Genomic DNA, 27,273 nt, shown 5'->3' on the forward strand with positions numbered 1-27,273 from the left:
TAGATAGATAGATAGATAGATAGATAGATAGATAGATAGATAGATAGATAGATAGATAAAAAGAAAGAAAAATTCATATAGATTCATAGATAGAGAGAGAGAGAATAGATAGATAGATAGATAGAGAGAGAGAGACAGAGTAGCTAGATAGATAGATAAATAGATAGATAGAGAGCGAGAGAGAGAGAGTAGATAGATAGAGAGAAAGAGAGAGAGAGAGAGAGAGAGACAGAGTAGATAGATAGATAGATAGATAGATAGATAGATAGATAGATAGATAGATAGATAGATAGATAGATAGATAGAAAGAAAGAAAGATTCATAGTCATAGATTCATATAGATTCATAGAGAGAGAGAGAGAGAGAGAGTATGTAGATAGATAAATAGAAAGAAAGAAAGAAAGAAAGAAAAATTCATAGATTCATATAGATTCATATAGATTCATAGATTCATAGATAGAGAGAGTACATAGATAGATAGATAGATAGATAGATAGATACGGTATGATACAATACAGTACGGTACGATAGATATGATATAGTATTATATGATGAGATACAGTACACTACGATACGGTACGATAAATACAATACTGGTCAAAGTTATTTTATAGAGAAAACCCCTCTAAACTAAATGTGTCCAATAACAGTATTTTGCCTTTGTTAAACCAACACAAGCACCATAGGCTCTGATCTGATGGAACATGTGATGTGTTTTGAGGATAACATCTTGCACACAAGTAATTTTAAAGTTTTGCAAACTTTTTCTCTTACAGCTGTGCAGATGAGTTGCACAAGTTTGCTTGCCATCACACGCGTGTATTTACCACATAACTCAATTATCTTCTGTGCGTCATTTTTAATGGCACATTTTTACAATGACTAATTTGAGCACAATGCATGTAGCGCAAAATAGGAAGGCAGTGAAGCTGCTGTCGCATGTGAGTTTGTTATTTGGTCCTGCTGCTTGTCAGTAATGTTTGAGCTGGTCGGTGGATCGTGCTGATGCAGCAGATGCCACAGTTATTGTCTGTAAAAGCACTCAAATATGATTTTGACTAGGCAAAAAACAGGACGTCTCACTGATGTGGTTTACACCACAGACCTCAAAATACTGTTATTTCAAATAAAACATTTTATGAGCAAGCATGTAAACAAGTCTGTTAATTAAAACACTACTATAACTTTCTGTTCAACACGTGCTTTGTGTATTTTCATTTGCTTGTTTCGTTTCGCCTACTTGTCTTTGAATGTGCAAGCGGAGCATGTCAAGACTTGAACAATCCTAGAAGAGTCTTTTTATGACAACCACCACCATCAGTTAACAATCCTCATTCTTCTATTCAGTAACAACATGAAAGAAAAGACGTCTATGTGAGAATACCACTTAAGCACACAATTTAGTTTACTACAGAGGATCTTAGTTTTCTTTGCGTGCTCTAATCGTACCTTGCCTTGTCAGAACCTGAGGGGTAATCAAATGTTCTGCCTGGAACAAAAGGGCATCTAGCACTCCGCATTCATCACACATCTGCTCCAGCTGAAAAGGTTTCCATGAGACCTTTACCTACCTTGAATAAATATGGTGATTGGCCAGATTAGCTCTGGCAGTTTAATATAGCAAAATAGCTATTTTTTGCATTGTTTTGTGTAATTAAGATTAGAATGTTGTAGAATGTATATTTTTTATTATTATTTTAAATCACTAATATTGGCTGATATGGTAGCGATAGCGAAGTAGAGCAGGATTTAAAAATCAGCTTTTCATTTTATTTTGCATGAGATTACAATGTAATTGTATACATAAGTGGTGTTTTCTTTATATATGCTTTATATATTATGATAAACAAATTTATAGATTGTCAATTTTCCATTAGTGACGACAAAATATTTTTTGTATATGCCTCTCAGTTAAAGCCAAGATGAAACAGCATTCACAAGTGATAAATGCCAAATAAGAAAACCACAAATTAATTATATATTAAATTAATTAAATCTCTTTCTGCATAAGCAGAGATAATGAATTAAGACAACTGCATTGCTCAGAAATGAGCATGCATGAATAAATATACAATATCAATATATATTCAATACTGACTTTTTAAATCACTGATATTGGCCAATATGGTACCAGTTTATATATAAAAAAGCCAATATATAGGGCAAGACTTGATCTGATCCATTGAAAATTGATTTATTTGTTTAAAATGATCAGAAGGTTGCATGATAATAAAGATATCATTCATCATAAGTCCAGGAAAACATGTATGTATTAAATAGAGTTAATTTAGATCTCATGTTGACTTTAACTGGCTTCACTACCAGCGTTTGGCTTGTCTGTTTTTCCCCTGACTCAGCAAGCCAGGAGTCTGATCCGACGCCACAGTGTGAGATGTTCCTGCTTGTTCATGTAAAACAGGGGCAAACATTCCTTTCCCCCTCCGTACCTCTCACACAGTGGTACGAAACTGGTCTAAAACTGCCAGGATCCTAGTCAAGATCATTTGAAATACTTCTTCAGGCATATGTTTGATGCATTTTCATTCTCAGCTTCATTAAAAGTGGTTTTGCTTTGTGTGCAGGCTGTATGCTGTGTTTCGGCCAATCTGCCTTTTTCCGTTTCAACCACCCCGAGGAGGCTTTCCGAATGAAAAGCATGATGTCTGAGGGAGGACAGACAGCCAGTGTGAAAAACTGGGCCCACACAGGTAATGCAATATCCCACAGGAGAACACACCTCAACTGTGGCATGAATTATCCAACACTTACCACAACGCACTCAAAGGCTATGTTGTGCAGGATGTCATTTGTGTGGAAAATACATTCCTGTAGAACTTTAATTTTGTACTGTCTGAAATCACAATACAGAAGAGCATTTGTGATATTACACACTCTGTTGCATATAGATGTCTTTTATGTATATATCATGTTTAAAAATAAACAAACAAGCACCTATTTCTTGTGTAAGTGCTATAAGAAACGGATGCACATTTACAAATGGGCCATTTATGCAGATTTGGTCTTATAGGTTGTTGCCACATGCCTGAATGGCAAGGTTTGTTTTAGTAGCACAGGTAGTGGCTTTCAGCTGGGCCTTACTACATTTCCGTTTCTAACTGTTAGCAATGCAAGCTTGCCTGGGTCCTGAGTTGCACCATGCAACTTTTATGAGGAGCTCATTCCCCTGGGTCTCCTGACAGAGCGCTCTACATCTTCCACTCCCACTCACAGTGCTACACAGCAGCCAGTGTTTAAACAGAGCACATTTACAATATGTATTGAGGTGTTTTCCTGACTTTTCCTGTTGTGTGGCAGAAAAGTACAAGAATAGCATTTAAACACAGCTGGTGCAGTATATTTTCTGAGCTGGTAATAAATTCTCTCCACCATGAAAGACATTCTTTTTGCAAACAAACTACCCGCTGCATTCCTGTTCAATATATATTTGTGTTTCTTATTTTCCCAGTGCCTTAATGATCTAAAACTACATAGCTAAAAGAATTAAGTTTTTTCAGACTCTATAAATCAGTCTTTAAACAAATTCCAGATGCCAAAAGCACATGGACAGCTTTATGGACATGCCTTTTGTACAAGAGCTTAGATACATGCACCTTAAAGGGATAGTTCACCCAAAAAGGAAAATTCTTACTCACCCTAAAGTTGTTCCAAACAGTTGCTGGTAGCTGTTGACTTCCATAGTATGGAAAAATATTCTATGGAAGTCAATGGCTACCAGTTATCAACATTCTTCAAAATACCTTCAGAAGATTTTGGGGTGGGCTATCCATTTAAGATGCATGGATCTCAGCACTTGCACATAAGGCATGTATATAAAGCTGTCCATGTGCTTTTGGCAACTGATATTTGTTTACAGACTGATTCATAGAGGAAAAGAAACCCCCCTTCACACGTTCTCTGTGCCAGAGCTATTTCCTCATCCATCTCTCTTCCAGTCCAGACAGCTTTGTTGGCCATGCTCTGCTTATTTAAAGTTGAGGGGTATCTTTTACACTATCTATATTTATCTCACCACCCACCCTGCTCTCCAATCCCCTCCTCACTGTTCCCCTCATATTCTCCCAATATCCGGCTGCCTCGTTCCCACACAGCAGGTCTGCTTGATGTTCTTGATGATATTTCAATATTACTCAGAGAAGTGTGCGATATATTAACAGATACACTTTTATTGCTGTGTCTGTCTACATTATACCACTTATTACTTGGCAACTAAAATAAAATAAAATAATATTATATTATATTATATTAATTACTTAGCTACTATATACTGCATATCAGCTGCCAGTTTAGAAATTCTCATATTAAATATTTTGATAATCAAAGAAACTTTTTTAATTTTTTTATTTAAACTCACAGTCACATCAGTGTCCATGTGAATTTATCTTCAAAATGTGCACTGTCGCTTTAAGAGTGTAGGCCCCGCCCCGTGCAGCCAGCAGTCAGTCACATCAGCACCGTGGACAGGGGAGGGAGGGGGATTCAGCGATGGTGTAGCGGCGCCAGGCTCACCAAGCCCGGCTGGAATATCTCATCTGCGGCGTTTTATACTCCTGCCTGGGAACCGTGTGGCCGGTGCAGCTGGCCTAGTTCGAGAACCGGAATGCGGGAGCCGTACTTTTGATACTGAGGTCGGTTATGGGTTATAAACCAAGCGCAGCGGCTTAGCGTTTCCACAGGCGTGTTCTCATCTGTAAGTACTGATCGTTATATAGTCTGTATATGTGTGTGTATACGGACATACTGTATGTAGCATATGTATCCTTTTATAGTCGCTACTTGTCAAGTTGACATGTTTCATTTTGTCATGAAAGGTCTTTCTCAATAATCATTGTATCTATGTGCTTGTGCTTTCTTGAAACCGTTTCTTTCTCAGTGGGATTTAAATGGAAAATTGAGCCAGAGGCATCCTCAGTTGCTTGACTTATTTCTAAACCACGATGACTATAAAAATAATAATAAATAACAACACTTGGAAAGGGGGTTGTGTTGTATGCATTATTTGTGAGGAGTTTGAACAGAGAGTGTTTTGTAATCAGGAGAGATTTGTGGCAGAAACGCAAACACTGAGCAGGCAAGAACAAGATTGATCAAGTTTTGGATGTTGTGAAATCAGTTCTGTGACTGACTCAGAATCTTATGTATATGTTTATATATTACTTATGTCTTATGTATATATAGCACCTATCTAATAAGTTTGATGCAGTGTTAAATCGTTTACATCTGGAGTGTTTTATGAAAAATAATAATGTTCTGATGAATTGAGGGGGAAAATCATGAATTGGGCATTATTTTGGCTTTTTTTTTTAATACAGTGGATTAGACCAGAGGTTATCAAACTTTTGTGAAGTCAAAGCCCTCTTTGCTGCACCCTTTCCTAAATTATAAAATCAGCTTTGTATTTAAATGTTATCAGGCCCATGTATACTGTCTGAGAAACATAATTAGCATCAAATTACAAAACGTCTTGTGTTCAAAATCAAATAATTGGCTTTAGTATTGTAATTCTATAAAACCAAAGCAAATGAATAATACTTTTTTATTAAGTTGATCTTTCCACTATTAGACTAGTGTTATATGTTTAAACTTGTGGATAAGTATTTTCAGTAAAATTCTATTTTGAATTTAATCAAATTTATTTGATCTAAATTGCTTTTCACTGTTAAAATTGTTCCAATAAAGATTTACAGAGATTATTACAATAATATTACCTTACAGCCCCTAGCTCCCACTTGCAGCCCCCCTGGGGTTTCCCGGACCCCAGTTTGAAAACCACTGGTTTAGATAATGACCATTTTTACTATGTGGGTCTGTCTCAGCAGATGAACCATTTACATTGGAAATGGTCAGTTGCCTGAGAAATAGATTGAATTACCAGCGGGGCTCTCTATGATTTAGGTATATGAGCACATATTAATTTGACGTTTTTCCTCTCAGGCTGGAGCCTGGCATACTTTCTCTCTGAATTTCCATTTGGTAACCACTATTTCTACTTGAGCATTCATCTTCTGTGGGTTTGGCAGCAGTGTTAAACTTGGAGGCTGTTGAATGGGGCTAATGGATTAAATTCATCTCTGCAGTGCCAAAAGAGCTGCAGGTACTTGCATTAAAAGCTCAGGTGTAGTACTGAGGATAATAGTTGGGGTTAGGTGGGGTGAAGAAGCCAAATGCATCCACTTACTCGTAAGTGCTTTTCCTGTTTTCTGCACTCTGTTGGGCTCTGCTGGCTAGTGATGGGAATTCTGAATCATTATTGAGAATCGATTCTTTCGAATTGTTTCAGTTAACCAGTCCAGCATTTTTTTTCCTACATCATGAAGTAATGACATCACATGGTCTCTATCATCTTGACGTTGCATTCATGGTCAAGTAAAGATATATGAAAGCACACATGGTGGTTTTACTATGGGTTTTATATTACATTTAAGTGATTTGAAACCTTAATATTATTAGCATTTATATGAAACAATAAAAAATTCACTTAATTTTTTGGACTAAAGCTTCTATAAAAGCTGTTTATTGAAAACCACCTCTTTCATTATCATTGTAACATTTCTGCTATACGACTAAAGTTACTTACATTTACCCATCAGTTAAATCCTTTAATACTGTCCAACTACTCATTATCAGCTTGTCCATTATTTTGAAAAAAGACTGTTCTCCAGTGATTTGGTGAGTTGTTGACTAAAAATCCTTTCAATATTATGTGTGAACCAATCATTCATACTGGTTTTGTGAACCATTTCCACTGATTCAGAAGAAAGATTTGATTCATTAATTAATTACAGCTACACCTTAGCTGTTCTAAAAGATATGTATTTAGATTTTTGTATATGGCAAAGGCTTATGACTGTTATCTTTTCTTTCAGATTCTGAGAACCTGATCAATGGGAACCACTCGTCAGGAGTGCCAAAATCTCACTTGGTCTCCAACAAGAGAGTGCGCCCTGAGCACAGTGCCATCGTCAGTTCCATTGAGAAGGACCTTCAGGACATTATGGACTCATTAGTCATGGATGACCCTCAGCCCTCTTCCTCTGAGTCAAAGAAGCCCTCTGGTCTGCCCATCTCCCAGTCTCCCTTGTCCCCCATGTTAAATGGAGGGGGGCGCTTCCTTCTCTCACCCCCAACGAGCCCTGGTGCTATGTCTGTGGGCTCCAGTTATGAGAATACCTCTCCTCCTTTCTCTCCTCTCTCATCCCCATCCAGCTACACCAGTCCATCTCCAAGTGGTTGTCAGAACCAGCTTTACACGCTTCCTCCTGTGCCAGTGAGGTCTTCTAGTTACAATTACACCAGCCAGCCACCCATACCTCAGCCACGAACCATACTGCCCAGCTATTCCGGTGGCAACAGAGGGCCAAAGGTGCCTGAGAGTCCCAAACTCCAGCGAAAAGCTCTTTTAGAAGCACCGCCAAGCCCAAAGCCAAGTCGTTGGGGGTTGAACCAAGACAGCTCGGTGGCTAAAACCCCAGACAGCCCCATACAGACTCACATTCTGCCCTCAGTCTCAATCTCTACTGCTCCGACTGATCATTCATCTGTCAGTCGGGTTCCAGTTCCAGGTAGTCCCAGACTGACCCCCAAATTCTCAACCGCATCCCCATCCTCCTCGCCCTCTAGTTCTAGAACCAAAACTGCCATTGTTCTCCAGGATCGGCCCTCAAGCCCTTTGCGGGAGCAGCCTCAGCCAGATTGCTCCTTGACCTCTATCCCCTCTAATCAACTCTCCCCACCCTCGCGATCTTTCCAGCCCCCCTTGGACCCCATTGTCCACATCATTCAGGGTGGACCTCCACACCCACATCCTCGCACATTGCAGCCTCCAGAAAGTCCGCGGCTGGCCCGCAGGAATCTTGAAGGGAGTAGCATGAGGGAGCTTCCTCCTCTTAGCCCCTCTATAGCTCGCAGGGGGGTTCCTGTGCTCCCCGGAGCTCTACCGGGAACCCTGCGGACTCCAGAGAGTCCATCCCCACGAATGGTGCCAGAGAGTCCCAGACTCAGGCGGAAAGCAGGGTCTCCTACAGAGGAGCCATTCAGCCCTCGTGGGGTGCGTGCTCGTAGTCCTTCACCCACCTCCGGACTGATGGGGGAAGGCAGTGGACGGAAGGGCAGTTTTGGGAACTCGCTCTCTTCTGCATTCAGCCTGGGCTCTCTGCCTGGGTCATCGCCCCGATCCAGTCCTAGGAGCCACAGAAAGATGTCAGCGGGCCACAGGGACCTTCGGATGCCTCACCCTGGCATGAGGGAGCGCAAGAATAGCATCACAGAGATCAGCGACAACGAGGATGACCTTCTGGAGTACCACCGGCGCCAAAGAGAAGAACGACTCAGGGAGCAAGAAATGGAGAGGCTGGTGAGTGAGATGCAGTAGCACCCTTAAAAATACATGCATTTATATAACAAAATATCAAACCAAGTAGGATTTACGAGAAAGCTGTCTTCGTGTATCCACTAAAAACAACCTCAAGACCAAAGTAAAGTGCAGTTAGATCTGAGGAAAGATCTAACATTATTTGTTTGCAATGCCCACTTGAAAGCCACATCATAGTATAAAGAATCCTTCTAAGAAATACATGTAGAGTGCTGCCTCTGCATGTCTTCCGATGATATGTAAATTGCAAGTTTCTACAGTTAATATTTTCCAGAAAAGCTCCTTAGTACACACCGATGGCTGAATCTAATCTTAACACACCTAGCAAGCATTAGCAATTGTGCTTTTGGTGAGAATGCAGGACATTTGGAGGAAATGCTACTAGCAGAACTGACACACTGACTAATCCACTGTCGTGCTGAGGCAGAGGGCTCCGCTTTTACCATGGCAACCCCATTGTTTGTTGTCACTTTTACTGAGAGGTGGGAGGGAACAGTAGACATCTTGGTCCAGTTTGAAGCCCAGAATGAAGCCGCTGAGACAAAGGCCCCTGTGAAGTTTTATATGAGTTTGTGTCTGAAACAGCTCTTGTCTGCTTCCCTTGTAATTACCCATTGTGGTTGTTTATTGCTCTCAGAAAAGGAGGTGATCTAATTGAGCGTAATTGAGTTATGCTTCAATACTCCCAACAGAGAGTATCTGTAGTATGTTATTTGCTTAGCATGCACAGTTCTAGTATGCTCCTAGTGTGCTTTATTTGGCTCTTTGCTGATGAAATGTGGTGGAATAAATGCTGAAAGAATGAGCTACAATAAATGAGCTCAACATGCCAATGACCTCATCCTCGCAAATGTGCTTGATCTCCAAGTACAAAATTAGACAAACAAGAAATGACCTTTGATTCAGACCTTGTTCTGAAATATTTGCAAAATGTCAAGTGTAAATGGCAAAGAATGTTTGCTCTGTGAAGAAAGATCAGATGTTCTTTTGAATTTTCTGACTGTCAGCCATTACATCACTCATTATCAGAAGCGCCTGTCCTGTGAATTGGTATTTTGACATGGTCTGGTGGCTTCTGTGGTCCATTAACAAACTGCATTCTTCTGTTCACTCATTTCTGCAGTTCCATACATCATTCCTCAAGCAAGTCTGAATTTCAATAACAACAGTGTGATGCATCTGACGTGCAGATAAGCCACGTTGAGCTCATTTGACTGCCCCTTGGCTCCTGCTGAGAAGGAGCGGGACACTGCCTAGCATGACAAGTAGAAATGTGCTCCAGGGCGTTGCAGCAGGTTTTGATTTTTTTGCCAGCTGACCGTCATACAGAGGAGAGGTCAGGCAAAACTTCACATAACATTGCACAGCATAGAACGCATGGCCACTGCAGGAATCAGGAAGGAGACAGTGGTGTTGCCTGCAGTCTGGAGGCTAAATCTGAGCTGCAATGAGCAAAGGTGGTGGATTTCAAATTGGATGCTTATAAGGGGTCCTACACGAAGCAAACTGGCATTGAGATGAATGCGATTTCTAATGGATAGGTTTTCAGGAGTAGAGGTGTAGGCCTACAGGTTTTTACCAGTAGTGATGCACCGAAATCAATGCAGTAGTGTTGTAGCCGCCTTTTGACATTTGCAGCCATACAGATTTTACATTTGCTATTCTAACATCATTTTTGGTCACAGTGAATTGCATCCACACGGCTGACGTTTTTACTTGTCGTAGCTTATCCACATTGTGTGTACGCACCTTTGGAGAAATGCTAATTAACTGGTTTTGTCACTGTTTTGGTCAAGGGTTCGGGCTGAAACCTTTTTTTTTGCGCTGAATATTCTTGTTTATTGAAATTTTGGTGCATCACTACTTTTAAAAGGGGTCATGAACTGAGAAATCAACTTTCTCAAAAGAAAAAAAAAAAACAGTCTGTGCATTGCCTTCTTTCTGATCCCAATGTTAGGAAAGAGTGGATGAACTTTATTTTTAATTATGTGACAGACTGTGTCAGTAAGAACTCGGTCCTTTGTTCACTTCATTTTACTGCAGATTCGTTTGCAAACAAAGCACAATTCCTCTCGGGATTTTCAGAAAGGTTGGAATTAAAAGATGATGCTGTGCCGACTATATTGGATTCGATAGTAATGTCGCACCACACAAGTGTGAGTAACTGTTTTTATTACATGGTCACTATTGCTTTGTCTGTTATTACAGATTGTTTGATATAAGTGTTTATGCATTTTTTAACTTAAAACACAGAAGCGTCAATCTGTGTACGCTGTCAAACATACACAACTATTAGCCAATCATAATAGTGGGCGTTTACTTCTGAGTCTACAATCTGCCACGCCTATTCAAACAGAGCGTTCTGATGAGGGGGGTCAAAACTGGACAGACAATAGCTATTACTTCTAAATTATGTTTTTTGTGTAAAAATCTTGATAACATTATAAGTGGTCCTCAGAGAAACAGTAGAAAATAATAAAAAGACAGTTCATGACCCCTTTGAGGACAGATTATGTTACTGCAGTTTGTTGCATAAATTCTTTAAACGATATTTAGTGATCTGTTATAAATATCTACATACTCCACTTTATTTTAATGCACTAGTTCACACATAGTCAGATGTGACTAAACAAAAAGGGTTTTCTTGATAAAAGTTCTGACTTATTCAGAACATAATCAGAAATTCTGAGCTCACAACTCAGCAAACTGTGAACATCAAAATTATTATTTTTTCTCAAGAAAGTGTATTTCTTCATTTTATGGATGTACAGTTGAGTGAGTGAGTGTGAGCCAGTCCAGTCTGCAGTGCATAATTTATCATCCCTAAACTGCCACAAGGCTCCAGAGGCACACATGGTTACCTTAGATACAGCCTTGGCACACACACACTTGGCATATGGCGTCAGTCACTGGAAAACCATTCTGTCAGTCAGCTCGAGTGCCATACTGATGCCAGCCCTGCTAAAGATGACCTTGTTTTTTTTGACAGAGAGCTCCCACGATGACATCACATTTCCATTACTCCATAAAACTGACATTTGCTACACAGTAAAAGCAGACGTGTCAGTGAGGAAGTACTCTGTTTTAGTGAGAAGTTTATTTACAGAGACAGATTTTTTTAAAGGGGGAAATATCATGAAATTTTATATTATGTTATATTATAAAGAAAATGTACGATTCTTCTTAATGCAATAAACCTTGCTGACATCATTTATCATTATAAATAATAATAATGATAAAAGATAAACAACAGTTATCATGACCCCTTTAAATGAACTGGAATTGTTAAAGGTTGCAGGGAGTCAGTCAGATTAATGGAAACCTGTTCTATGAAGACGTAACCACCTCCACATTGTTAAGAGGGCAGACATCTGCACAGGGGACACAAGAGGTCAGTATGACAAGCATCTGTCCCACTGCTCTTGTGGATTAGCACACTAAATATATCCACTTTCACTGGCCACATTATGCAGAAACATAACTATGTGTGTTTGTAACAGATAGAGAGGAAGGAAGAGACAGGAGGTATCTAATGTAATTCATTTTGACCCAGTAAAGTGCAATTAGAATCATTCTGATGAAGATAAAAGCAGTATCCTCTGACACAGCAAGATGCATACAAGCTCCCTCTGGAGCATTTTGTTGATGGTTTAATGTGTTTGCTTCCTGTGTTCTTGCAGATCAGTGTAAAGTGAGTTATCTGCTCTGGGACGGATTAATACTGATTCTCCTCACAACAACACAGAGAGAGAGAGAGAGTATTTGAGAAAAAGAGACAGTTAACTGACTTTCTGTGGTGCTGATTATCTGGGTCAGTGCAGACTTTAGTTATTCTGACCCGGCTCTTGTAATCAAGACAGAGAAGAACAACACTGAGTGCTCTTAGCAACACCTCATCTTGTTGTATAAAGCAATATTCAAGGATTCTCAGAAAGATCTGTTTGACATTTGCACAGGTGACTCCGTAATCCTGAAAGATAGAGACATTGATACTGGCGTTTGATACCTACATGACAGTCACTTGTGGTGCTTGATTTCCATTATTCAGATTAATAAAGAATTGTGATTTTATTAATTGTGCAAGTATCATTGTTGCTATTGTTCATACTTAACATTAGAGATTTGAACGAACACTAAAGTATTAAACTTAATTACACAGATCATCCCACGTTTACAACCTTAAAGGAACAGTTCACCCAAAAATGAACATTTTGTCATCATTTATTTCATCTTTATAAGTTTCTTTCTTACGTTGAATACAAAAGAAGACATGTTGAAGAACCAAACAGTTGTTGGTCCCCATTACACCAGCCAGCCACCCATACCTCAGCCACAAACCAATAGGGATCATCAGCTGTTTGATTACCAGCATTCTTCCAAATATCTTATTTTATGGTCAGCATAAGAAAGAATCTCATACAAGTTTGGAACGACATGAGGGTGAGTAAATGATGACACATTTTAAATTTTGGGGTGAACTATTCCTTTAATTTGTACATTTAAGGAGATTGAAGGAGAGTGAACAGAACATTTAGTTTCTTCTCGTTTTTGTGATCTGTAATGTATTTTAATGTTATTTAGTTAGTATGCATTTCTTGTGTGTTTTCCTGATTGCGTTTTGTCCTTGTGAGTATGACCCTGTATACGAGTATTGCCAATGTTGAATAGGGGATTTTTTTTACAGTGTAGCAGAAAAATATAAATTCAAATTCTTCTTCTGCCCTTGAGCAGAGACCCTTCTCCCTCTACACTGGTGTTTTTGAGAAGAGCTGGCAGTGAAACTATTACCAAAGTGTGCCAAGGGATTCACAGAAGTGACTGTTGGTTCTGTTATCTGCTGCATCTTGATGATCTAAACTTGGCCATGAAATGACACAATGAACCAAACCGATAAACCTGAAGAGGCCACAGGCCACTCAATATCCTCACCTTTTTACTGCAATTGTACAGATAACAGGCAAGGTCTAATATAAACCACTATTTATGTCTTGTTCTTTTGCCAGGTTTCTAAAGGCCTGTCGGAGGGGTGCTGTTTTCTGTCTTTGGTTGCAGAGGATAATGCATCCCCTCATGTGAATTATATGCTACTATTCTATGCAACACTCATGTATGATTTCTCTCTTAGCTTTATAGGGCACAACTAGACCTTTATGTGTACTTTCAGACACACAAGGCCGAGTACATAATAACAGAATTGTATCTTTTGGGTGTTTTTCTTGAGGACAACAATTTGAATTTAAAAGACAACCTTATTTAGGGTCTTGAATACTTACTTATGGAGTTATTGATGAGTCAAGGATTTCTGTGTAAAATTCCCCATGGCTTTTTTCTTGGACTCTGGATCTTCATTTTGAGGGGCAAACAAGTTTCCCATGTTTCACAGCTGTGTCTAGACATTTTTTTTTTCTATTCCAAAAATGTAAGCTGTTTTTCCTCAAACTCTGTGTGAAATGAGAGGTTCCCATCATGCTGAAGTGCAACATGAACAGATGCATCTGGTCCTGTTGACTTGGTTTGTGGTAATGTGCTGCTTTTCAAAGACATTCAATATGAAAGCAGTTGTTTTTGTTTGAAATATCACATATTTCAGCAACAGAAGTGTCGTCCCAGGATGTTTACTAGAGGGCTTAATACTACTGTGCTTGGTTTAGTCTGTAGTCTGTGTTTGAAAATACTGGCATATTTTTCACCCTGTGGGTTTTCTGCAGGCAAGCTTTGACTTCTTTATTCCTCCGTGCACATTAAATTTACTTTTTTATCTTTCTAGCTGTATCTATAAGGAAAGCATTTATAGGTTTAATTTCCCCAAAAATGTGAGTGATCATGTAAATTATATTGGCTTGACTAGTGGCAAGAGTTTGGGGCGGGACTATCTGTTCAACCAATGGCAGGTGGGTATTCAGGAAACCTGAAATGATTATTTTTGCAATTCATTTTAGGCACAGAAATTACACACTTCAGCTCAAAGTGTGTGTGTGTGTGTGTGTGTGTGTGTGTGTGTGTGTGTGTGAATGTGTTTTTTAAATAAATAATATAATATTTAATATAATTTTTGATTATTTAAATCTTTTTATATTATTATATTATAATGGCAAATGTATGCAAATAGATGCAATTCATATTAGGCACAGAAATTACACACATCAGCTCAAAGTGTGTGTGTGTGTGTGTGTGTGTGTGTGTGTGTGTGTGTGTGTGAATGTGTTTTTTAAATAAATAATATAATATTTAATATAATTTTTGATTATTTAAATCTTTTTATATTAATTTTATTTAATGGCAAATGTATGCAAATAGACACGTGACAGTGCTCACAGTGCACATTTTAATATCTCTTGGATGTTTGCTTTGGATGCCCAGAACGGAAGCAGTTGAAGACTGTCTGGTTAAAGGTATTCAAACAATCCGGGCACGTCACAGCAGTAAGAGTGGCACCGTGACCCCAGCACACATTTAGAGACAGAAAAAGGTCAGGAGGAGCGGGAGAGAGCCTCTTACATGGCAGGGGGTTTGAGAGGCTCTGAAAAAGGATTTGAGGAGCTGTACGTTTGTGTGTGTGTCATTCCAGACAGAGGGAAGACAGTGGAATGTAAGAGCTGAGATCAGAAGGCAAAGTCTGTGTCTCCTGAGCTCTGATTGGTCCATGTGTGGTTGGAATGCATACAAATAAGTGAGCGTAAATAAAAGAGCTGGAATATTTCTCCAAATGCTATCTATCAGTTCTTATTTGGGCTTCTAGTGTCACTAATGACCGTCTATGTTCAATACCTGAGACATTTTCACTGTGGAGAGAGACGTTTTTCATACAACAGTCGACACTGATTTGCTTTTTTTTGTTGTTTTTTTGTATGATGATATGAATCAGGCATTTTTAAATTCCTAACCAGGCCACTTAAAGGGCAGTCATTTTCTGTGTGCTTCTTTTTCTTCTTCAGTGAAACAGAACTGAAAAGTTTCATATTGATTTCATATTTATGTTCTTGAACACTGTTTGTCTATCTTTCAGTTTAATTAATTTTGGAATTAATATGATTTTTCTACCCGTTTTTACATTCAGCATCATATTGTGGTTGATCTACTTTAACATAATTTATGAATTACACTATATGATGTAAATATAAAATATTTATTTCATGTACATTTATTATTATTATTATTATTGCTGTTAGACATTTATTGGATGTACATTACTGATCACTGGCTTTGAACAATGACAGAAAATAAAAATAAAAGTTATTAGGCAAGAGAGAGCAATGTTAATGATAATTCAGAGGTTTAGAATGGAACTTCAGAGTTTTTATAATTTGATATAAAATTTTATATGATAACAATTAGGGTTGGGCGATGTCTACCAAATTGGCATCGGACGATGTCTACAGTGAAACTTCGTGATGGACGATGACATCGGGGGGCGGGGCTGGGTTAGGGGTGTGCCCGAAGCATGAAACAAATAATGCATTATATGGAGCCACTAAATGGTTAGCCGCTTGCTAGCGGTAGCCTGTTGCATTACAGTACATGAAAGTCAGCTTAACATCGTGATGTCTGTCAGCCATCGGCGATGTACGATGGCATCGTCTATCGGCCCAACCCTAATAACAATTACATGTTAAATTATACTACTGAAATTTGAACCTCATGCCAGATTAAGAAGGTTGTGATGTTGTTTAACTAGATTTGAGTATAAACTGAGAATTGGCCACTTTGCAGAGCAGTGTAAGTGTAACCTTTGCTGTTTTCCTGAAATGGACACACCTGAACAGTGGTGGACGAAGTACAAAAATCAAGTACTTGAGTAAAAGTACAGATACGTATAATAAAATATTACTCCAGTAAAAGTAAAAGTACTCCTTTTTCAATTTTACTCGAGTGAAAGTACAAAAGTACTCGATTTTTTATGTACTTAAGTAAAAAAGTACTGATAGATAGATTTATTTAGCAATTTTATATAGGCTACTTAATTTACATTTATATTAGTACGTATTTTTTATAATCCTACTGCTCAAAATACCTGGGATTTTCCCCAAATAACCACTATATGGAGTCAAGATATATGTTTGTTGTTGATATGGACTACGTTGACGAGAGTGATGTAGTAACGTTCACTGTGAAGCTTACACTGCGAAGTACCTGAGAGAAAACAGATTTGACCATCTGATTTTCACCAGTAAGAAAAAGTGTTTTAAAGCTTGTTTTGCAGAACATCACAGTTATATAAAAACAGACGTCACATAGGGCTAAATGCGTAGCATTTTAATAAAACTGTTAACGTTACGGCAGCGAGGAATATGAGCGCACATTAATTATTTTATTTAGTCTGTGTTATTTTAATGGTTGGGGTTTTTTTTTTTTTATTTATTTTTTTTTACCTAAAATAGAGACACAGATGTTGATGTGTCTGCATTCAATCATTTCAGTGGGCTTAAATAGATCACCCTTTACAGCAGATTTAGTTCACAAACAACTGACAGTTTTGACCAAAATAGGATTTTCAGTTACAATAATTAATCCTAAAATTCGACATTAGTTACTTACTTTTAGCAGTATCAGACGCACGCTCACAAGATCTCCCGGTTCTTACTTGTGAATTCAGTTCACTGGAGACTCGCACTAAACGGTTCATTTGAATCAGTGAGTTGTTGACTCGAGAACAGCTGCAATCGGTTCATTCTAATTCGTCAATGAATCATTTGGTGCGATTTGCGAACCGATTTAAAAGGTTCATTGAAAAGAATCAGTTTGTTCTTGAATCAGACACCGCTTCTGCGTCTCGGAGCACATGATATATTATAAGGAGTAACGATATGTTTTATGAAATGCAGTGAAGTAAAAAGTTCGATCTTATGCTTTGGAATGTAGTGAAGTAAAAGTAAAAGTTACTCAAAATAAAACGACTCGAGTAAAGTACAGATACTTGAAAAATGTACTTGAGTACAGTAACGAAGTAAAGCTAATCTGTTACTGTCCACCACTGCACCTGAATGAGAAATGTGCCTTCAAGATACAAGTTTACCAAAAACTCCTAGCAAAGCGGGGAGATTTGTAAACAGAGAGCTACGTCTGTTCATTGCTGTCATCTGGAAAGTATGAAGTGCTTAACGGTTATCCTACATACCGGTTCAGTGGACACCCTGTATATTTTTCCATCTGGGTTTCAGCATGTAGCATTTGACTGAATTGTAATTTTCACGTCAATAGTATTCCTCCAGTTTCTGAGAGAACATCTGGCCAGCGCCCACGCAAACAGTGTTGTTGTTTAGTAAGCACTGACCCCTGAGTGGGTTACAATGGTTACAATGAATAGTATTTAAACTTGCAACTGGGCCTCCCCTCTCTCATGTTTCAAAGCCTTGGTAGATAAAACAAGACATCCATTTCAATAAGCCTTTGAGAACATTAAATAATATCATCATTAACAGCAGCCACCAGCAGAGAAATGAGCCAGATGTGATCGATTTATGTACCTACCGGCACACACTTTGAGAAAATGGACCAGAGTGTGTGTGTGTGTATGTGTGTGTGTGTTTGTGTGTGAGAGAGTTGGAGGTGGAAGGACTAGGGGCTTTATTTGTTCATCTATCTCAGCATGTGTGTGAATTCTGGAGAGCTACTCAATGAGGAAACATCTGAGAGAACCACAGGACTCTTAACTAGTGTGCTACTTTTAACACGTCACAATGAGGGTGAGTGTGTGGTTTTCAATACATACTTTTATTTGAGTTAGTTGTACTGTGCATATAAATGTATATATAACTAGTGCTTAATTACTAATATTGTACTTTTACATGTATTAGACTGATACATTCTGTCATATATTCCTCATCTAGGTATTTCATATGTTGTTACATGACTTGAGCGTGAACGTATTCCTTCATGTGTTCTATTAGGGCTCCTTTTACAGCACAATGAAGCAACATATTGCTTTAGAAGTGTTCAGGTAGCACTGGCTTTGATTGGAAACACTCATCAAGCCTGGCTGTAAACTCCAGGATCAGAGGCTCAACAGGCCTGGACGGAAGCAGATCAAATGATTAGACTCCCTCCTACAGTTCCCTCAGCCTCTGTGTGTTTCAGAGCACTTTTAAAACTCAGGGTGTGCCACCCTGATCTTAAACTATTTATTTTCCCTGAGGGGACCTACTAATGACAACTACAGAGGGCCCTTTAAACTCATAAATGAGTGTTGTGCACATTGGGGTCTGTTGTATAGTCCTGGTTTAAACTGTGTCTAAACGTCTCTTTTAGAACTTAAAACATCTGTGTTCAAGGTCTTGACTGTTTTTGACTGAAAAATCTCTAAAATTGAAGATGTTGCTCTTGGTTCTTAAGCGGAGACAGTGAGCTGTTATAGTATACAGCAATTGTTGGTGCAAATTGTAGTTGGTGAGCAACTTTCTGTGAGATCACCTCTTCAGTATTAGAAGGGTCTGTGGGTTGTTACGGAGCCTGAGGAATGAAAGCATGGGGGCTTTTCGTAATTCAGATGTGTAACTTTCTCAATGAAACAGGTCTGTCAGGTGAAGACATGTTGATGCGGTTCTTATAAGTGATTGAACGTTCTCCTGTGCTGTGGATTTTTAAGTGATTTATGTCAACGGATCAGTTTTAATGGACTCTCTCAGCTACCAATTTAAATTCAAGTCAAAATCATTTTAGTTTGGTAATTTGGATGAAAGATTTAGTTAATTTTTGATATAGAAGCATCTCTCTGTCTGAGGTAATTTGGTAGTTTGATGGGAAAGGGCCATGGGAACAGTCTAAACTGATTCCCCTCAGCCATGTTTCTCGTTTCAATGTGATCCTGGAGATTCAGGAGGCTGATGATTACAGGTTGAGCTAATTAAGGGTTTGGAGAATACTCATCACAGTCCTCCACAAATCACACTGAGCTCATCCAGTCTCTAGAGCACATCAAAGAGAGCACACACAACCTGCTGGAGTAGCAGCGTGCCTCTTTTTGTTTATCTTCCTTTTCTGGTGTGGATTTAATCATGTGTAATTATTGTATGTCCTACAGCAAGGTTTTTCTAGTCGGGGGTTTGTGACGGAGCAGCTCTCAAAAGATAGATATCTGGGGTTGGTAAGAATTCTTAATGTTTTGGATAAAACTTCTTTTATACTTGAAAAATCAAAATTCTGTAAAAACAATAATATTGTGAAATATTACTAGAATTAAAAAAAATAAGTATTTTTTATTCAAATATATTTTAATTAAAATGTATTTTTTCCCTGTGATGGCAAAGCTGAATTTTCAGCATCATTACTCCAGTCTTCAGTGTCACATGATGTAATCATTGTAATATGCCAATGTGGTGCTCAAGAAATGCTTCTTGTGATTATAAAAGCAGTTGTGCTGCTTAATATTTTCAGGATTCTTTGATGAATAGAAAGTTTAAAAAACAACATTTATTTGAAATAGAAATCTTTTTGACATTATAAATGTCTTTATTATCATATTTGATCAATTTAATGCATCCTTGCTGAATAAAGAATTAATTTCTTTCAAAAAGGCCACATTTTGAATAGTACCATATAAAATTAAAACAATAATGACAACCCTTACATGATCTCAAATGGAAAATATATATTAAGTTTCCTATATAGAGTTAATGGGCACATGTGTACTATAACACATGGTGCCCTTTACAACTATATGCAAATTCCAAAGTGCTCATTGGTTTCCCAGTAATAAAGCTGCATAATTTAACAAAAAAACGTAATTGTATTAATAAATTGCATTAATATATAGTGCATTCAGATGACCCAAACAGCATTATTAAATGCATTGTAACCTCAGAAAATTTTACAGCCAATCTGACAAGCTTGTCTAGATATTAACATGACGTAAAAACATGAAAAGTTTATTCTTTCCATTTGTGTACCATACAGACTGTGTTACTCAGCAGAGTCGGTGCCTCGGTCTGGGCAAATGGCATGAAATGGCCAAAGGTCACACTGAGAATGTGTCTGTGAGGTGGGCCCGACTGGCTTAAGATGGCAGCTGTTATCACATTCAGACCCCCCAGGCTGACAGTACATGAGTTCTGTGTAGTTGCGTAGTTGTTTCAGTGTCTGCCGTAAGAGAGGGCTTGTTCTGACAAGCGCTGGGAGTTTGTATATGCTTAAAGCAGGGCTGCGTCCTCTCGCTTGAGGACAGGGTCCTGATAAGAGTCTCTCCAGACAGTGGTGCTTCTGTTTATTTCCTCTCCTCTCTCTTCAGATTGGCATCAGTAGGATGCTGAGTGCCAGAGGCTGGCGCAGAGGAAATTAGATAACGTGAGGGCAATTTTTGCCACCCCTGACTCATCTAATAGCTCATCTCTGTTGTGTTTTAGGAACGGCAGCGTCTGGAAACAATCTTGAACCTCTGTGCCGAGTACAACAAGGGCGACGGGCCGGCGGGAGATCTGGGTAGGATGGGCGTCTCTGGGCTTGGCTCGAGGGACGGGCTTAACGTCAGACGTCCTTCCTTGGACAGTGTGAACAGCGCTTCCCTAAGGGTGGCGCAGAGACATCGTGAAAGCCAAGAGGAGAACCTGAAGGGGGACAGGAGTAGCACTGAGAGTGCGCAGCAGGACGGACGGACCCCAACAGCTCTGTTAAATGGACAAAATGGACAGGTCGAACTCCCTTTTCTTCTTTAAATCGGAACACTTTATATATGTTTTCACCATTAGCAATGTTAGTATCTACCTTTTTAATCATTTATACAATATTAATGTGCTTTTCGTATGATTTATTTGTAGTGTTACACTATAGCTTAAAAGTTTGGAAATTGGAAATGAATACTTTTATTCATATTTTTATTCAAAAGTTACTGTAAAGAAATTCATAATGTTAAAAAAGATTCCTATTTCAAATAAATGCTATTTCATGGTTTCCATGAAAATTAAGTCGCACAACTGTTTTTAACATTGATAATAATAAGAAACGTTGCATGCGCAGCATATCAGAATGATTTCTGAAGGATCATGTTACACTAAAAATTCAGTTTTGCCATCACAGGAATAAATTGCTTTTCAAAATATATTATAATAGAAAACCATTATTTTAAATTGTAATAATGTTTCATAATATTACTGTTTTTACTGTATTTTCATCAAATAAACAGCCTTGGTGAGCATGAGAGACTTCAAAAGCATTATAAAAGTACTTACTGGCCACAAATATTTGAGCAGTAGTGTATATAAACAGTACATCATATAAACAAGTTACTGTAAAGAAATTCATAATGTTAAAAAAGATTCCTATTTCAAATAAATGCTGTTCTTTTGACTTTCTGTTTATCAAGGAATCGTGAAAATGTATTATGGTTTCCATGAAAATTAAGTCGCACAACTGTTTTTAACATTGATAATAATAAGAAACGTTGCATACGCAGCATATCAGAATGATTTCTGAAGGATCATGTTACACTAAAAATTCAGTTTTGCCATCACAGGAATAAATTGCTTTTCAAAATATATTATAATAGAAAACCATTATTTTAAATTGTAATAATGTTTCATAATATTACTGTTTTTACTGTATTTTCATCAAATAAACAGCCTTGGTGAGCATGAGAGACTTCAAAAGCATTATAAAAGTACTTACTGGCCACAAATATTTGAGCAGTAGTGTATATAAACAGTACATCATATAAACTGTGTGTGAATTGTATTCAGGCAGAGGACTGTCTGGGATCGGGCAGCATTGGCCGTCTGGAACTGGGATACCTGGAGGAGGAGCGGGTTCGAGTGCTGGCAAAGGTAGATGAGCTCAAAGCTCGAATCACAGAACTGGAGCAGCAACTTCAGGAGTCCAAACAGGAGGTGAGCCGCTCTTATAAACATTTTTATATAGTTAAATACACTGAAGGATATACAGGAAGTCCTTTCCTAATTATAGTGGATAAGAGTCGGAAGCAGAGGGAAGTGATGCGTAGTGGAACAGAGAATGTCAGATGGATCTCTCGGGTGTGTTTATGTGGCCTGTGTGAGAATTGCTCTATCTTATGTGTTGATCTGGACAGGCGGAGATGGAAAGAGCTCTGCTGCAGGGAGAGAGACAGGCCGAGCTGGAGCAAATCGAGGCCGACACAGAGATTATCAACCAGCTGCAGCGCAAACTCAGCGAACTGGAGAGCACCATCCAGAGAGAGAAAGACAAGGTAGGATACACACACCACATAAAAGTTCACAGAATGAAATTGTCCATATTCAGAACACATTAATGCATTCATTTTTCATGTAGAAGTAAAAATGTTTCTATAAAGGTGTGGTCATATTTAGCATTGCTTGGTGAATTTTCATTGTCGAAATCCATCATTTCGAATTTCGCATGAGGGTATAAGATTTCCCCACGCAGATTTTGCAACTGGTTCAGTTGGTCGTGCTTGGTTTAAAAGTGACTTCATTAGCCGGGTTTTCATTACAGATTTGCTCAAAACTTTTGGGATATTTTATAAATGTCGATAAAAAACCTATTGCGAATTGATGACGTTTCCATTAACCGATGTTATGCGGCTAAAGCTTAATTTTTTCCTCTCGTGATAAATCATGGTAACGGATGTTGGTAGATTTACGTATATTGCATCCACTGCACTAGCCATTAATTTTAATCAAAGTAGACGTATGCGTTTATCTTTAGTGAAGCAGCGCTGAGAGTTGCTTCTGGGATGCTTCTGAAACGTGCCGCGGCGCAGCGGGTGTAAACACAAGCATTGGTGGCCATGTCACAGCCGTAATGCGGTGTATGCAGTATGTAGTGTAAACGGGGTTATCCAAGGTTATCTACTTTTATGTATGCCAGGTGACCTGTAAATATGAAAAAAAAAAACGGTTTCCTTTGCAGTTTTGTGATATATTCCTTTTTTCGAATTGCCTGAAAAAACACCTCATGCAAGCGTAAACATTTTTTGCGATATATGGGAGTTTTCGCGAAATGTATGTGTTTCCATTAGGTGCATTTTCAATTCGAAATTTCAATTTATGCAGTTTGAAGGGTAATGGAAACTGCTATTGTAAGCTGTTCTTCAAACATGACTGCACCTTAATTGTTAAGAGTTTCAAATCCCCAAACGACTGTTTTGTGTTTTAAACTGTTGAGCCTCTCTGGACTGAACAGCCTTTTCTGGTCTCTGACATTCCTTAAAGGCGTGCCATTCTGTCGGATGGCCACTCAAGGCCCATTCTGGTCTCGATTGCCATCCCCAGGTAAAAAAAACGAAAGAGCAAAAGTGCTCATTCAAACTAGCCAAAGCGCTTCCCATTACATCTGGTCATTCTACATTCCACAATAGAGGATCTGAAGACGATAGTCACATTTAAATGCAGTTCACTAGTTTTGTTTGGGCAGAAAGCCAAGGTTCTGTCTAGTAATCAAGCATTCATTCACAAGAGGTGTTGTCTTTTTCCTCTCCTTTTGTGGTGGTTCTCATCAGGTCCTCTACAAAGCTTGGCAACACTAACAAACCTTCATTAACCTCTAATCTCCTCACTGCTTTTTTCCGCACTCACAGTCTCTCCGTTTCTTCTGCTCGCCCCCTTTGCTTCAAAACTGTTTTGCTTAGCGCAAACTCAGGCTTTGGGATTAGCACGCTGGCTTTGAGGGACAATAGCTCCAGTGGTGCGAGACTTGGTGACTTACAGTGGGTGTCTTTTTAGAAAGATTTTTCCTGCACGCTGTTTCAGAATTCCAGCTTTTATTTCAGATTCTGGGTTTCTCTGGGTGTTTTAGTCTCCTTTTTCGATTCCGCCAAGTGTTATGCACTTGGAGAGATCCTTAAAGGAATAGTTCACCAAAAAATGAAAATTATGACTTTCATAAGACTGACTTTCAGTCTCTGGAATGCAAAAGGGGAAATTATGAACACTGTGCTTGGCGTTCTTTCCCATACAGTGAATGGGAACTGAAGCCTTCAAGCTTCAAAAAGGATGCAAAAGCAACATAAAAGTATCATAAAAGTGGTCAGTACAACTAATGTGGTAGGACATTTAAGTGCTTATTTTAAGTTGTTAAAGGGATAGTTCACCCAAAAATGTTGTACATTCTTATGTTGTACATAAAAGAAGATATTTTGAAGAATGCTGATAATCAAACAGTTGATGGTCTCCACTGACTAGTGGAGTGACATAGTATTTCTTTCACTACTACAGAAATCAATGGGGACCAACAACTTTTTGGTTCTTCAAAATTATTTTGTGTTCAACATAAAAAAGAAACTTATACAGGTTTGGAACTATCAATAGCAAATCTCAACTGGTTGATTACTTGTATCATCGCAAAATGTAAACTACTGTATATTATAACTCGGCTCTAATCTTCTAAATGCAACTATATGGCATGACGACATTAAGATATTAGATATATCAACATCATGATTTTCTATAAAGTTGGTTTGAAACAATGTATTATAAAAAAAAATGCACTTTACAAAATAAAGTTGACTCACCTGGAATAGATCCTTGCTGTTTTCAATAAGCATTATAGCTGATAAAACTTAATAGATTTTTATATCAAGTACATTTTTTATAATACTTGTATGGTACCTGTGCACCTAAAAGCGCTTAAAGTCCACATTCATTGTAATTGTTTAGAAAAGAGCAACAAAAAATTCAAATTTTGTGTTCCACAGAGAAAAAAAAAAACTTTGATTAATTAATTATATGAAAATATATATATTTTATTCAAAGATACTGTGCAATACTTTGGATTGGTTTTTCATAACTTGTTTGTTCATTCAGATCTTTATTGATAATTTTGTCTGCTTTGAACCCATTTCCCTTACGGGGGTTTGGCTACCACTGCGGTCATGTTACCAGACCAGCTGTAATTTGTACTAGATTGATCTTGACTGCAAACAATCTGTGCAGTGTTTGTGCAAACAGAGAAAATTCCCCTATAAGCCTTGAAAATGGCTTTTTAAAGTTCAGAATCTGGTTCTTTCTGTGCTTTGATTTATTGATGTTTTGACGTGCTATGAATGTTGGTCTGGAAAGAACACAATGCATGAATGCCATGTGCAGTATACTAGCTCAACATCTAGCCTTAGAAATATCAGAGGACTAACTTTAAAAAAATATATATATCTGATGCATTAAATAAGATGCTATTGCAAATCTTCCTTTTTATGATAAAAGAAAGAAAAAGGCCAGCTTCAAACTAGCCGATGATCCCAAACAAATGAATTCCTGTCATCTGATATAGCATAATCTCATCTAAAAAGCACATACCATTGGAAAATCATTACATCTGAAGTCTTTGACCAAGAAATGCCTGAGAACAGAAGTCTGTTTGGCCCTGTTGACAGCCTACAGTCCAGTGCCATGCAGTGTTTTATAAGGCTTAGAGTTCATCCTTTCTGGCTCCACCCACTCTCTTGTGACCTCTAACCTCGGATGCTTCTGCATGGCGTGGATTTGAGCTGTGTGTTCTCTTTCTCTCCCCTTCCCCGGATGGTGTGTTTTCTTTCTAGGAGAGGGCTAATGTTGACGCGGAGCGGGAAGCCCTGGAGAGGCTTCAGGATGGGTACAATGAGTTGACGAGCCAGCTCCATAACTGCCCTGAGTCTCTGAGGGAGCAGTTACAGGAACAACTCAAGAGGGTCAGTGACCATCAGGAACATCAGCACTTTACCGACTGCTTCCACCCCACAGTTCTGGCTTTATAAACCCCACCTTCCAGATACACATTCCCAACTAAGCTCCTTTGGGTTGTCTATACACCAAATCCACCACGATGATCCTAGTAGAAACATTATTCAATGTTTATTATTATTAAGAATGATTTCTGCTGGGAACACCATGTTTTTATTCTTGTCTGAAAGTGTCTAAATATCTTATGGGAGGTAAAGTGGTGTTAATTGGTAAGATTTTGCATGTTTTCGACATTTTTGGGTGTATTTTTGAGGTTTCTTACATGCTACTGTCTGGTGCCAAAATATTAATAACACTTAACAATGTACTAATCTATTAATGCAGAAACTAACGTAGTGCTAGTTTTATTTTGATACCTCTCACTTCTCTCACATGATTATTTCCTTCAAACCAGCTAAGTGCAAAACCCACCCACAGTCGATTTCATTGGTCAAATCAATCATGCAAGTCGATAAGAGTTTAGAAAAATCAACAAACTTGCTTTTTATCTGGAAGTGATTTTATAATAAGGTTAAGGTTAGTGTTTGTTTAAACATTAAATAGGCAATCAGCTATGATTGACATGTCCAATGAAATCTTTACAATCGCTAAATGGTTTGCATGTAACTTGTTTGGGGGAAAATCATGCACTTCTCTCTATATACCACACAGATTATGATACTTTGGCCAAAAGATGCTATTTCAATGTATTTTGTGTAAAAAGACACAAAAATACAAAGCATACTAGGAAGTCTCTGTTTAAAATATAAAATATTTATTTTGATTAGCATAGTTATCGGGCAGTGTTTTTGATGACTAGCCCTTTTTGCAGGCAGAAATATCCCAAGGGTTGCACAAGAGAGAAGTGATGGCATGTGTGCACTGAGCCTTCAAGCTTCACAGTTTCAGAAATGCTTTGATGAATTGACAGCAAGTGTTAGCCAGTGTGCTTGCAATCTGTATATAGAAATGACAAGACTTTATGTTTTTCATAAGATTCATTTATGATCTGAAGTCTGAATGTCATTCCTGTTTTTTCAGTCTTTCCCGGTTTTACCATCCCAGCTGATTGTTTAAATAATGTTTGATGTACTTGGGTTTAAGTTGTATGAATTATGATAGATCATTCAGTAAGGGATTCTGGAAGAGTGTATTATATCCACACAGATCTGTGTGTATCACCAGCAACCAGACCCTTTGGGGATTGATGGAAATACTGCAGGAAGTCTTGAAATGACATATAAACCATAAAAATATATTAAGAATATG

General features: G+C 38.3%; 1 protein-coding gene across 1 annotated transcript in view; it reads left to right on the forward strand.

Annotated features, from left to right (window-relative positions):
* LOC107582625 (pleckstrin homology-like domain family B member 1) overlaps positions 1-27,273 on the forward strand; it is a 56,869-nt gene that overhangs the window by 19,516 nt on the left and 10,080 nt on the right. The window contains exons 5-11 of the mRNA XM_016268538.1: positions 2,583-2,708; positions 6,885-8,371; positions 20,725-21,009; positions 22,054-22,200; positions 22,401-22,538; positions 23,524-23,583; positions 25,845-25,973. Coding sequence (XP_016124024.1) covers positions 2,583-2,708; positions 6,885-8,371; positions 20,725-21,009; positions 22,054-22,200; positions 22,401-22,538; positions 23,524-23,583; positions 25,845-25,973 — 2,372 coding nt within the window. The remainder of the gene's footprint in view (positions 1-2,582; positions 2,709-6,884; positions 8,372-20,724; positions 21,010-22,053; positions 22,201-22,400; positions 22,539-23,523; positions 23,584-25,844; positions 25,974-27,273) is intronic.

Source organism: Sinocyclocheilus grahami, unplaced genomic scaffold, assembly GCF_001515645.1.
Source record: "Sinocyclocheilus grahami isolate Dianchi unplaced genomic scaffold, SAMN03320097.WGS_v1.1 scaffold46.1, whole genome shotgun sequence".
Lineage (NCBI taxonomy): Eukaryota > Metazoa > Chordata > Actinopteri > Cypriniformes > Cyprinidae > Sinocyclocheilus > Sinocyclocheilus grahami.